Consider the following 14,436-nt stretch of genomic DNA (forward strand, 5'->3'; position numbering starts at 1 on the left):
CTGCGTCGTCGCAACGCACACCTGACGGACAGCTGCACCCCTTGAGACGAAGCGTTGACGTTAGGCTGCTTCGTAATATATAACGCTGTGATGGCACAGCGCCTGTGTGGCCGGCTATGCGCGCCGTGTGCGGTGTGAAATGGCTCTAACGTTGAGACTTGTGACTCGGCGCTAAGGCTTGAAGTCTTTGACCGTTAAAATTTGTAATACAAGTTACGGACTTTCTTTCGCCTCTGCGGTGGTCGTATTTAAATATTTATTATCTTTCGCACTGAAATTAATATTTTGAAATACAAAGTTCATTTTTTAATAATACAGATTAACGGTGAGGTGGTGTGATATTATGTGTACGTATAATGACAGTGCCAGCGAACACTCTTGTTCTAAAGATTAACAGCAATGTTAGCCTCGCAGTGAACTAGTAAATAGTTGTGGTTGACTATAAGAAATGATATGGAGCAAATTTAGAATCTACTTGTGATCTAAAATATAAGCAAGTAATATAAATTTAAGATAATAACATTACTTAAAACTTATGGTGTAGTGCTTCTTTTCTGCGTCTTATCCTAGAAACAGTGCAGCTCGCTCTGTGGCAGCTATAACTTTCAATTATCTTATAACGTAAAAGCATTACAGATAAAGGCTACGGTGTGAGTTGTGACACTCCCACCAAACATACCTCTAGTTACGGGAATCTTGAGTTTTCTAAAGAATATATTTATGTATTCTTTGAGAATGTCGATGTGCATAATACATATGAAATATTTTCTAACCAAAGCACTCTTATATCTGGAGACAAGATCGTAAAGTGTTTTATATCCTTGCGCATCGTTCAAACTATTCTCGTAATGCCGAATCCTGTACTTGGCTTGTAGTGGGCCAGCATGGTCCATTATGTCAACTACGGCCTAGTTTCCTAGCCACGCTCCAGTACCTTCGCTTCATCAGAACTACATCCAGCCAGGTCATTAACCTTATTTTTTTATCTAGATGACGCCCTCAACTCCTTCGCGCCAAAATCCGTTTAAACGCGGGAATCGTACAGCAAAATCAGTGCAGCGGTTTGGGCGTGAAGCAGTGCCGAATTCATATTTTATGAGCGTAGGCCACTTTATTTCCGCCGCCCCATGTACTAAACCTGCCGGCCTCCTATGGACGCTGCCGCCTCCCTAGGAACTGTAGCGGCTTTATTTTCATTTAGCGCAAAATTGCATTTTAGTCTATTCCAGTACTTTCTAGTGCCGGTGTACTATCAGAGAAGTTGATTCCTATACAAATCGGGGACCTAAGTAGTTTGGTTGCGTTACGTCAAACCCAGCCGATAGTGACACAATTAACATTGAATTGACATATTCGACCAAATAACGTTGGTCTGTCAATTGCATATTATTGCAATGGTTATCCAGCAGTTATCCCGTGTCACGTGGACAGTATACGCGGAATGACGTTAAACGTGGACAGCATACCGAGTTCGGGGAATAGCAGTAGATGGAGCCTGGAGGTAACCTCTGGTGGAATGCAATGAGCCATAGGGGACCGTGATCGAGGATGGCTTAGGGTGGCCTGGGTTGCACCATAGGCGTTATTATAGTTACAGTTAAGGTTAATTGTAGCAATAACAATAACCACAGTAAGTTGGTGCAATCCACTCTTAGTAACAGGGTCCCGTTCTTACCCTTTGGGTACGGAATCCTAAAACGCGCGAGACATATTAAAACGAGAGAATTTATCTGTTCCGTTTAGCCAATAATTTATTAACACAAATCCTCGCTCTTTGTGTATTGTGAATAATAATGGGGACATTTTTCCAGCGGGAACGTAGATTTTATATCTCGAAGCAGATGCGTAGCTTGCCTCGACCGGGCCCCGTGTAAACATTTTTTGGGGGCCCAATTTGGAGGTGGGGGGAGTTTTTATTATTTTTGCTGACGGACATTGGGGGCCCCCGTGTTTTAGGGGCCCCGTATAATTGATACGGCTGATACGGTGGTAGCTACGCCCCTGCCACAAAGCCTCTGGAGTCTGGAGTTAATATTAACTAAATCCTGAAAGTGACGTGTGTCTGATTCGTCGGTTCTTCTGGGTTTCCAGGTTTTTATAGGAATAAGACAGTATACACTTTTGTAAGGCCTATACCTTATAATTTATATTATAATATAAATAACTATACTCCACTCGGGCTAGCTTGTCGCTAGCGGTCGTTGACTCCCTGTCAAAAACTTGTCATTTTCCATATAAACCGCGATCGACAATGAAGTGTCAGACATTGTTTATAGTGGTTTTATATGGAAAATGACAAGTTTTTGACAGGGAGTCAACGACCGCTAGCGACAAGCTAGCCCGAGTGGAGTATAGCGGGCCCGACGGACGTTGTCCCGTCATATCTATAAAGTTTAAATTGTCAAAAGCTACGATTATTCTGAAATGTTCTAATTTTTCACGCATTTTTTTAAATATTTTATTTTCGTAATAATCTTCACTAGACATTGACAAACAACAAAAAAAGAATTATAGCGTTTACGCACACATATAATTTTATAACCGTTTATCTTTCTACGAATTCTTTATTATTATTTTTTTGTAAGAAATTAAAAAAGGCTCATATTAACTAATTATAATTTTAATTCGTCTATATAGTTATCATAAATTAACATCTAATAATTCAAAAATATTCATTCATCATTGTTGTTATTACAATTAGATTACACTTAATATTATAAATTTTTACTTCTTAAGTCTTAACTTTATAAAGACAAGCAGAATTTGTTTTTTTTTGTCACATATTTTTTGTTACCGCTATAATGTAAATCTAATACTGAGTACTCCTAATATTACATTTTAATTATTAACTACGGTACGTATTGCGTTAACTGTATTCCAAAAATCTAAATATTTTTAACAAAAAGAAAACAAAGAATTTTGTTGAATTGTATAAAAATATTTTACTACTGAATGGTTTTCACTTTTCAATCTCAACCTATACGACGACCATACAATACGAAAATTCAGTTATTGTAAGCATTGATATTCAGTAAAATCGGTTTTTCACAATTTTCGGGTTTTGTATGCAAAAAATGTAACGCTTTACAATATTTTTTTATTCATCAAAGTTTGATAAAAGTTCAAATCAAACGAACCTAAAAATTTGGGCCATTCAATTCAAATCTACTTTTTTAAAAGATATTGTAATCACAGCTTTAAAGCATAAATCCTCACTATTTACGATCACACCATGATCACACCTCTCTGCCGCACTCAGAGACGAATAAAAACTTTTGACATATTTTATATAGTATCTGTCAAACTCGAATTAAATTCAAGTTTAATCATCATTAAATGTATCTGAGTGCGGCCGAGAGATGTTTAATAATAATTATATTATAATCGTACTGAAATGAAAAACTGCGCGGCATTATAAAAAAAATTACGACCTGCACCGTGCTATTCTTTTTTTTTTATTTAAAGGCTCGATTTTTACGCATCCATCTCGAATTGCTTGCGATCTGGTGGCAGGTATGGTGTAGCGTAGTTTATATAATTAAAAGTACCTGGATGACCGAGCTTTGCTCGGTATAGCAACACTCATTGACTTCGTGTTACTTAATAACGCCATCTGCTGGTCGTTAAAAAAAATAGTTGCTGACAAAATAGTATTATTATTCGCCAATAGATGTCAGGAAGAGTCATATTTTTCTGTTTATCGATTATCGATAAAAAACGAATAAGACATTTTCTGAAAATTATTCCTAGCTAAATCGATTTATCACCCCCGAAACCCGAATACTAAATTTCATGAAAATCGTTGGAGCCGATTCCGAGATTCCAATTATATATTTATATACAAGAATTGCTCGTTTAAATATATAAGATAAAATTAAATCGATTCAAATAGCTATCAACAATACCACAGCTGAGTCTGGCAACTTAGCACCCATTTGTTTTTCTTGCATGTTGTCAGCCGCGCGCGCATCCGGTCCGCATGCGGGGACAACATCTATGAAAAGCATCTATGAAATGATTAAGGATGTGGGCAACTAGCATGCAGACCAGAGCCCCTAGTCACGACTTTTTCTTTTTCGCTTCTTTATAGAATCATAGATCAAATTGTATGGAATTGACATTAGACGAGTCGAACTTTTACTTCATATTACCGAATGCTTATGTCAATTCCATACATTTTGATCGGCGATTCTTTAGATAAGCGATAAAGAAAACATCTTGGCTAAAGGGCTGGGCCGTGTGCGGGCGATGATACGCATGATAGGAAAACACGCGTATAATTCCTTCTACATTCTTCTATACAGTCTCCTGATATCTGGGTTGATGTTGTAGCATAAAACGCCTACGGGAACCCTGGACTCGCCGTCGTAGACCGTGGTCACGCCGACCGGTAGGCCAGGGTCGATGCCTCCTGGCCTGATGTACATTGTCGTCTGAGTGCCCTTCGCACTTCTAGATATTCTGGATCTCTGAAAATTTGTTTACATTGATGAGCACAAGGATGTTATTCAATAAAGTGGGCCTCATGCACATGTAGACGTTATAAAAGTGTTAATTTTTAAACGTCTTAAAATATTTTCATTTTCATATCAAACAATTGGTTCATGTTAGTGGACCTGCATTATTTGGTCGGGTTATGTCAAGTCAACGATAGTAATGATCTAAGCTGAGCTGAGCTGAGCTGACTGGGCTTGACATAGTCTAACCAAAATCCATATAACGCTTTCGTCATTTGCCTATGAATGAAATGCAATTATCTTGCAAAAATCTGAATGTCGAAAAAATAATTAAAGAAGAGCCAAAATTCTGTGATTCGGCAATTTTCATACTAAAACCACAGTCTATGGAACTAAAACCGAGCAAAGATAATTATTATTATTTTATACCATGGTCTTAGTATGGCCTACGCCGACCGTACCATAATATAATATGCTATTTTAAGGACTACTCACCCTCTTGGTGCGAACTCCTCCATTTGAGTGATTGCTGGATATTGAGCTGATTTTTTTGCTGTCAGTCTCCACCGTTGTATTATCTTGATCTAAAAAATAAACAAAATAAAATTAATTAGGGGGGGGGGGGGGGGGCAGCTGCCCCCACTGGATCATGTTGACGTCCCTACTAAGTAAATAATCTAGTACTTATCTATAAAAATTAAAAATTAAGAAAACGAATTTTTGCCATTTGTTTGCATTGATACAATATTTTTACAACTAAAAATTATTAATTTTTTATTCTTTATAAACACCTACCTAATGAAAAATCTGATTTCCCCCCCCACCCTCCCCCAATCCCCTGGCCCAGAACCTGGGTAATTTGCCCCCGCCTGGCCCAGAACCTGGGTACGCCCATGGAAATGAGGATTATCTTTGAATTCCGAGAAACGACATATGATATTTTTTATCCTGGAGAAATGTACGGTTTCCGCGCGTTAACGTTTTCATCAAGTGCCACATTATATTTTCATCGGACCTTTGACCTTTTGCCCTAAACAATATCTTTATACGTCCTATTCTCAAATTGCGGAATTCTGTCTGTAGCGTGGCGCCGGTGGCGGTCATTGAATCCCTGACAAAAAAAACTTGTAATTTAACAAACCGCGATTGACAAAAGAAGTGACAGATGTGTTTCTAGTCAGGGTGATATCGTATTTTTGTATACACGATGTGAACACAGCATGAATTATATCACTTCAAACTCATTTATAGTTGGAGATTATCATACGAAGAGGTACCTAACCAAGACGTTTTCCGATGAAAATATGGCTGCTGTTAAGCATTGGTGTTTCATCCCACATAAAATCGGGTTTTGAGTTAATAATGCAGTTTTGTTCTTTATAACATAAGGTTTACGACAGTGAAATCCATTTTTTTGAAAACCCACTGTAGCATATTCTAGAGTACAAAAATGGTTAATGCTTATTCCTCTGAGGTTTTGTATACAGCATTTATGTACTATGTTTCTAAAATGATTGGCGCTTAAACCGCTGAACCGATTTTGATAAAATTTTGTATGCGGATACTTTGAATCAATTAAAATGACATTAGATACTTTTTGTCCCGGAAAATGTACGGTTACCGCAACAACAATGAATTTGGCATAAGATATCGATATTGAGTACATGTGGATATTACGTAAGGTTTTGGAGAAGGACATAGGATAATATTTTTTATCATGGAAAATGTTTTCACGCAATAAACTTTATTAATTTGCGTTTAAGCTGCTGAACCGATTTTGATTAAATTTAGTTAATGTAGAAATAATTGGTTTATCACGTGCAGAGTTGGGCAAAAAGTAATTAGTAATTTTAATCAGATTACAAATTAATCAGATTGATGAAGTAATTGTGCATCTGAAATTACCCGTAAGTTGAATAATAATAATATGTATAAAATGTATTCTAATTATTTTAGTTTGCAATTAGATTAATAATTTAATTAGACTAACGAGTATTTCAATAATTATGCCCAATGTCCAATGCTGGTAATTATAATAAATAAAATAACTACCACACCGATTTCGGGGCGGTGGCCGGTTTCAATAAAACCAGGCCAGTTACGCAGGAATAATATCAAAGTGCCCAAGTGTGTGCGCAATACACAATGGCACTCTGGTTTCAATGAAACCAGGCCAGTTACGCAGGAGTAATTTTATAGTGCCCAAATACACACGCGCGATACATAAGAGCACTCTGCTGGAAGCGCGGGAAGGGAAGAAGAAGCGGGAACTCTCTGTCCTTTTCCGATACAAAACGTATCTGCATACCAAATATCATCAAAATCCATGTAGCGGTATAAGCAGAAATAATTTTATTTAACGCCTGGGACCCGTACATTTTTCCGAGACAAAAAGGATCTATGGCCTTTTCCGGGACTCAAAGTATCTCCATACCAAGTTTCATCAAAATCTGTTCAGCGGCTTAGGCGCAAAGTAGGAAATTTTATAACGCGGTAACCGTACATTTTTCAAGACACTAATTATCTTATGTCCTTTCACGAGAGTCAAAGTATGTGCACACCAATTTTCATCAAAATCGGTTCAGTGGTTTAGGCGCAAATCATTTTTGTTTATCACACGGGTACCGTACCTTTTTCCCGGATGTAAGTATCCTATGTCCTTTCCCGATACATAACGTATCTGTATACCAAATATCATCGAAATCCACGTAGCCGATAGCGGTATAAGCTGAAATCATTTCTATTTAATGCCTAGGAACCGTACACTTTTTTTAATAAAAAGGACCCTATGTCCTTTCCCGGGACTCAAAGTATCTCCATACCAAATTTCAGAAGAATCGGTTCAGCGGTTTGGGTGTGACAAGGTACAACAAACAGGTGTAACAATTTTATACCTTTTTGTTAAAATTAAAGCACTTAAAGTTGTATTGAAAGAACAAATCAGAATTTTGCATTTATGTGAAATAGCACAAAGGACATTAACGCTATGTAATAAGCCCTATAGCAATATTGCATTAACCATTTTTATACGTTTTCTCTTAAAACTGAATGTAAAATTAAAATGTTTTTCATAATCATAATCTACGCATTTCAACAAAAAAAAAAAGATATTACCGCACAATAACATTTTTTTGCTTAAAATAAGCAGAAAATAAAGATTATTCCAAAAAAACTTAAAACACCGATTACTCAAAATCCTATGTGGGATGACACACCAATGCTTAATAGCATCCAATTTATTATAATAGTCTGTTTCTTTACAAGAATTCAATTTTATTATTAAGTTAAAACAGAACGCAATGCGAGTATTTTTCACATAGCTCCAGGCCCTACTCCTAGACTAAAAAGGTCAATGACCGCTGGTGCCACCTTAAATGAGCATTGTCCAAAAAAAAACACATGTACTTTTTTATTTTTTTTTCGTTAAAATAGGGTATTTTAAGAATATAAATTAAATAATTTTGAAATTCATTGGCTAGTTTTTTCTCAATAAATTTTTAAAGTTTCGCTCTGACGTCTAATCGGCCGCCAATAATTATTGACCTCTGCATATTATGTTTTAAATTTCCTTTCAGTCCTGTTTTTAATGGCTGGTTCATCAAATGCAATTTCTCATTATGTGAAAGCTGATACGAGAAGCTTACCAAAACTTCGAAACGTAAAGTTGGTCGAATTTATTGCTAATTTAACGCCATTGAAGATCAAACAAAGGTTAAACGTATTTGTTCAAAAATATAAGTAACTAATGGGTATTTTTTCGTTTATATACAGAAAAACGATCACTGACCTTATTCCTCGAAATGTTTTTGTAATGAGCAAAATTAAAAAAAATGGACAATCCCCATTGTCCTGACTATATAACATTAACCTACTTTCGTCTGCTGTCATCGGCTCGACATTCTCCTTGCCGTCGCAGCTGATCAGCCGGCTGTCACTAGAGCTGCTGACCTGGCTGACGCCGGGGCTGACCTGGCTGCTGACCTCGCGGCTGACACGACGACTGATCATCGATCTGTCCAGCTCCACGCAATCTGCAGTGATGAGGGTCACTTATTAACGGAAGGAACTTATATTAAAAAAGCGAACGTGTCACTGTCTATCGATCTGCCTCTTACTTCTAATTATTAGAAATGCGTGTGTCTGTTTGTCTATTACCTCTTCTGTCTTCACGTTGAAACAGTTTAGGTGGGTAGGTATGGAGATAATTTGACTTTTGAGAGACTGAAAATGAAATTTGGTACGGAGATACATAATTTGGGAGACAAGAAAGGACACAAAATAGTTTTTGTGGCGGCAAAATATACGGTTTCAGCGCGATAAAGGAATTTCTTCGCAGCGGCGTTGCGGATGTCATCTAGTATTGAATAAAACTGTAAGTAGATAGTTCTACAAACAGCAAAGTGAGGTTTTTTATCAATGATATTCTATGTTACTAACGTAACTAGATTAGAAGTTTACGGTAGCAACGCGTTGCCACTTCGAAGATGCCTGCAGGCATATCTCACATACATAATGACATAACGAATTTGTTTTTTATTACTGTTTCACTTTTCAGTCAAACTACGCTACTACACGGCCAGAGGATCACGTAGGAAATATAGTACTAGCGTAGTTTGACGCATGTGTGTTAATTGATAGGAGGCTTTAGTATTTTTAATTGATTAACATTGCATTTAGCTTAATTTGAAAATATTGATTTTGAAAGTCACGATAGATCGAAACGATCGATAGTAAAGCCCTAGAAGCATTGACAGTTTGAACTAAATCCCGATAAGATTAAATTTTAATTCGATTAGCGAAGGAGCTTCGCCGAATTAGTAGCAAGTTTGTACACAATAGGATTACAAGTTACCTGCCTAGTTAGTGCCTGTAGTGACATAATATTATACTATGTATATCTAGATCTTACTAGACTCTAGAGCAGGGGTTCCCATACTTACACAAAAATTACCACAATTTTTACGGTAAATCTCCTCGCTCTGTAATATTAAAACTGCTTATATAATATTGTTTGCCTATAGTCATAAGAGAAGTCAAGTCGGGTCACCTAATTTTCATAGGCCCCCGTTAGCGACTCGTGGACCCCCATTTTTCTTCCACGCAAACGTAGACCCTTGTCGGGCTCCCGTGGAACTCTGAGGGTCCACCTGGACCACTTTGGGGATCAATGCTCTAGATCTATCGTACTTTACTAAAGTAACATGACTAGGTACTATCGAAAATCAAGTCAATGTTCCTTTTTTACTGTATCTCTGGTATAACTCTTTAATAATATGATCTCAGGGCGCTCGAGGGACATGCTAAAGCTGTCTTGAGACCTCTTGAGACCCACAAATAAAAGAATCAGAAGAAAATAGGAGTAGGATGTATTCTGTATTGAAATTTCCCGTTCCATAAAAAACGGGAGACATTACAAAGTTGCAATGACCAAAAGTCTGATAACTAAAGTTATGTCTACCTAGTTATGTATTCTGTAGTGGAAGCCTTTTAAGAAATAACATTTTTGATGAACCCCCAAAAAAGCGAAAGTTTTGTCTTTCAATGAATGGTGTCGTGGTCTCTGATTTTCTAAAAACAATTTAATTTACGTATCGCTCGCGGAGCCTCTACAAGGCCGTTGCGGAGCTCCAGGGGCCAGGGCCCTATGCCCCAGGGCGCCACGGATTACTCTTTGAGAATGGCTGCTGCATTGTATATTATGTACTATCAGAGAACTTGATTCGCAAATGGCGGACCTATGTGATTTGGTGGCGTTATATAAAATCCAGCTGACAGACAGCCACAACTAACATTGAATTGACATAATCCGACAAAATGATGTTGGTCAACTGCCTATGAATCAATTTCTTCAACTCAATAGTACCTTGGTAAAGTGCATCCAGCTCGTGCTTGTAGATCCTGGCGGTGCCGCTGAGCAGCACGGCAGAGGACCGCAGCGACAGACGGTGCCGGGCGGACTTGTAGCAGAGACGAGCACTCACTTCATTACTGGAAAAGAAAGAGAATGTAAGTTAATTTTATTTAACGCCCGCGAATCAGTTGCACCAAAATTTGTTGTGAATCGTTCATTTTTGCGGAATGAAAATGATCTTATGTCCTTTCCCCCTTTCCCTTTCCTTAAGTATATTCATACCAAATTTCAGCAAATCGGTTCAGCGGTTACGTGGGAGAGCCATGCTTCGGCACGAACGGGCCGGCTCCACGTTCTCACAGAAAACTGGCGTGAAACAGCGCTTGCGCTGTTTCACGCCAAGTGTGTGAGTATACCGGAGGCCCAATTCCCTACCCCATTCCTTCCCTACCCTCCCCTATTCCCTTCCCTTCCTTTCCCTTCCCTCCCCTATTACCCTATTCCCTCTTAAAGGGCCGGCAACGCACCTGCAGCTCTTCTGATGCTGCGAGTGTCCATGGGCGATGGAAGTTGCTTTTCATCAGGTGATCAGTTTGCTCGTTTGCCCCCTTATTTCATTTTAAAAAAGCGGTTTAGGCGTGAAAAGGTAACAGGCAGACAGACATATATCTACAATATTACTATAAATGTATCACCTTTATCAACCAAACACTATTCAGACCTTTATGTAAAGATAATCTAGAAAGAACGACAAAATACACTGCATGCGTATTACCAAAAAAGTTAAGTAAGTACTTAACTTTTTCATAATATTTTTGATGGTAATCTCTGAGTGCAGATTATTGTTCGTAGATTCGATCATAAAGCTTGAAATCAATCAGATATTCTTCGTTGTTGCTCTGATCTTTCCTTGAAAAGATAAAGCATTTGCTTACTTTAATCCTTCGATCGTGGAAAAACTAAATACAATTAGCTTATCTATTGCTATCGCGGCCGCTTGGGAGTTGTAGCATATTGCACAAAATGTTGAAATTACATACCAAATATGTGCTATATTTGTCGCACCTTCCACTCTGCTCTCCTGATGGTTCCCTGTCAGCCACGCGTCTCTCAAAACACCGTTTGTCATCAACTCCGAATTGTAAAACATATTAGCGCAGTGTTTTATTGAAAACGATCTAGCAACTATTGTCTTGTTTTACATTGACAGAAAATAAAAATATTTTCAACTACCCGCAGTACTTCGTCTTCTTGTTGTTGGAGATAAGTGAGTGGCAAAACGCTTGCATCCATTGTTATAAATAGACTTGCATCTATATTTTATTATTAAAAAAAAATATTACGTATGATAATATTTTTAAAATAATAAAACAAGCAAAGAGCATTTTGTCTCAAAAACCTTCATGTCCACTCGTTTTGTGCATTCCCGTTTCCCGTGTGTATATCTGGATTCTGGTGTTGACCACTGATCACTCATTACTCCGACCGGCATGGCAACGTTTCTTGCGACTTGCAAGTTACGATTTGCGACATCTATACAACTGGTAAACAGGCGTTAAGGTGGCTTGTCAGTAAAAAATGACACTTATATTCTATATCATAAAGTAGCATTTTATTTGAATTTTCACCGGTCGCGGTCGCTCGCGGCAAAGATCCGAAAGCCACCTTTACTGACTGAAAATTTCACTATATCTGCCGTCATGAGCGTACCGAGGGGGGGGGGGGGGGGGGCAGCTGCCCCCCCTCGGCTGGATTATGTTGACGTCCCTACTAAGTATACTATCTAATACTTTTATCTATAAAAATAACGAATTTTTGCCATTTGTTTGCAATACAAAAAAAAATAATTATGAAATAAGAGGGCAAATGAGCAAACGGGTCACCTGATGTAAAGCAACTGTCGTCGCCCATGGACACTCGCAGCATCAGAAGAGCTGCAGGTGCCTTGCCGGCCTTTTAACAGGGAATAGGGTAATAGGGGAGGGTAGGGATGGAAAGGGAAGGGAAGGGAATAGGGGAGGGTAGGGAAGGGAATAGGGGAGGGTAGGGATGGAAAGGGAAGGGAAGGGAATAGGGGAGGGTAGGGAAGGGAATAGGGGAGGGTAGGGAAGGGAATAGGGTAGGGGATTGGGCCTCCGGTAAACTCACTCACTCGGCGAAACACAGCGCAAGCGCTGTTTCACGCCGGTTTTCTGTGAGAACGTGGTATTTCTCCGGTCAAGCCGGCTAATTCGTACCAAAGCATGGCTTTCCCACGTATTCTGCAACTTCTGCTGTCAAACGCTTGTTGCATTACTGTCGCAAGATACCTAACCGTGCTAATTCCTGCTAAAGCAATCTGCTTCGCCGCATATTTGGACAGTACAGGATCACGTATAACTGGACAGTTGTCACTTGTCAGCATTGGAAAGTTAACATTTTAAACATTCGCGTTGAATTATAATAAAACTTTTTAATCGGGACTTAACGCGACTTATTTAAGTAGTAATGCTACTACGAGTACATACTTAAATAAGTCGCGTTAAGTCCCGATTAAAAAGTTTCAGCATTGGAAAGTATACCTTTTTTGCGTTTGGGGCGTTTATGATCCCCGGGGCGTGGAGAGGACCACCGAGGTATGTGGAACTCCCCGGGGTGGACGTAAGATCCGCACCCGAGACTAACCTCAACGGTGTTCCTGTTCCTAAAGGTGAAAGGGACTACGGGAAACGCGTGATACACGACTCCAGATGAAAAGTATAACAGGCAAGGCGACTGAACACAGCCGTCCATCATAAAAAGTCCATTAGAGCCAGGATTTCAAACATTAATAATATTAATGTGGGCCGGACTCCAACCTAAAGTGAATAATGAACATTCTCCACATCCCCAAACGTAAAAACAGGGCCGCATTTAAAGATTCACAAACGCCGAGGTCTTTATTAATGTCCTTATTTTGTTAAATTAAATTCGGTATAATTAGGGGCACGTGACAGATTGCGTTGGTTTTGCGGTTGCCATTTTGGTTTTTAAAGGCGTCACCTTTATAGCACTTCCACAGAATATATCAGGTAATTAAATTTAACGCCTATTTTATTAAAAAAAAACCAGAAATAATTATTTATTGAAATATCGTATTTACCTACTATTTCGACCTATCTTCTACCATGCTTCTATGACAAATATAATAATATCATGCAGGTCATTAGCCTACAACGTTATATCCGGCATGTAAAATAGATTTTTGCCGATTTCCAGACCTATTTTGCCGGGACTCGCAATGTCTATATTATTTTTAACAAACATCAAAATCGGTTCAGTGGTTAAGCTTAAGGCGTGAGAAGCTAACAAACAGATAGACATTCAGACACACTTTCGCCTTATATTAGTACTAGCTATTTGACCGAGCTTTGCTCGGTATTCCGTAAAACACGAATAAAATTACATTTTCTAAAAATGATTCCTAGCTAGATCGATTTATCGCCCCCGAAACCCCCTATATACTAAATTTCATGAAAATCGTTGGAGTCGATTCCGAGATTACAATTATATATTTATACAGGGTGTAACATAAATTAGTGATAATACTTTAGGGTGTGTACATGTTCCTTGTAGTGAGTTCACTGTGAAAGTAGCAGCGCTGAAAGACCAAATTTTTTTTTTCACTTTTGTATGGGGAAACTCGTGACGCTCGGGCCCTTGGCCATACAAAAGTGAAAAAAAATTTGGTCTTTCAGCGCTGCTACTTTCACAGTGAACTCACTACAAGGAACATGTACATACCTTAAAGTATTATCACTTATTTTTGTTACACCCTGTTTACAAGAATTGCTCGTTTAAAGATATAAGATAAAAGGATTTCGGTTGCGTAATGTGACAGAAAATACCCCCCAGTTGGGGCAATTTTAGCGCCATCAGTGAAGTTCCTTCGTGGGAGTCGGCAGATGACGAGAGTATAAATATCTGCGCGTTTACGACACTTTTATAAAGTCGTTTACGAGTTACAACTGACGTTTTACTGCCTACGGCTATGTCACAATAGACATAACGACCAGTAGTTCGACTGCAAAGAGACGGACAGGTTTCAATATCTGTCAAATTCGTCGGGTTTCACTAGGATTATGAACGGAATGTGCCTCGCGCTGGCTG

The 14,436-nt window shown here is 38.6% G+C and overlaps 1 protein-coding gene across 2 annotated transcripts; it reads right to left on the reverse strand.

Annotated features, from left to right (window-relative positions):
* Positions 1–4,099: 4,099 nt before the first annotated feature.
* LOC121727829 lies at positions 4,100–11,483 on the reverse strand. 2 transcript variants are annotated; one of them, XM_042115857.1, is made up of 6 exons: positions 11,349–11,483; positions 10,321–10,445; positions 8,331–8,488; positions 8,235–8,238; positions 4,953–5,041; positions 4,100–4,469 (listed from the first exon to the last, which is right to left on the reverse strand). In XM_042115857.1, the coding sequence occupies exons 1-6, from the start codon at positions 11,456–11,458 to the stop codon at positions 4,287–4,289; spliced, it is 669 nt and encodes a 222-aa protein (XP_041971791.1). In that variant the 5' UTR covers positions 11,459–11,483; the 3' UTR covers positions 4,100–4,286. The 2 variants fall into 2 exon arrangements, with proteins under 2 accessions (XP_041971791.1, XP_041971792.1); XM_042115858.1 differs by lacking the exon at positions 8,235–8,238 and having other exon boundaries at positions 8,330–8,488.
* Between the last annotated feature and the right edge of the window lie 2,953 nt (positions 11,484–14,436).

Source organism: Aricia agestis, chromosome 6 (assembly GCF_905147365.1).
Source record: "Aricia agestis chromosome 6, ilAriAges1.1, whole genome shotgun sequence".
Taxonomy (NCBI): domain Eukaryota; kingdom Metazoa; phylum Arthropoda; class Insecta; order Lepidoptera; family Lycaenidae; genus Aricia; species Aricia agestis.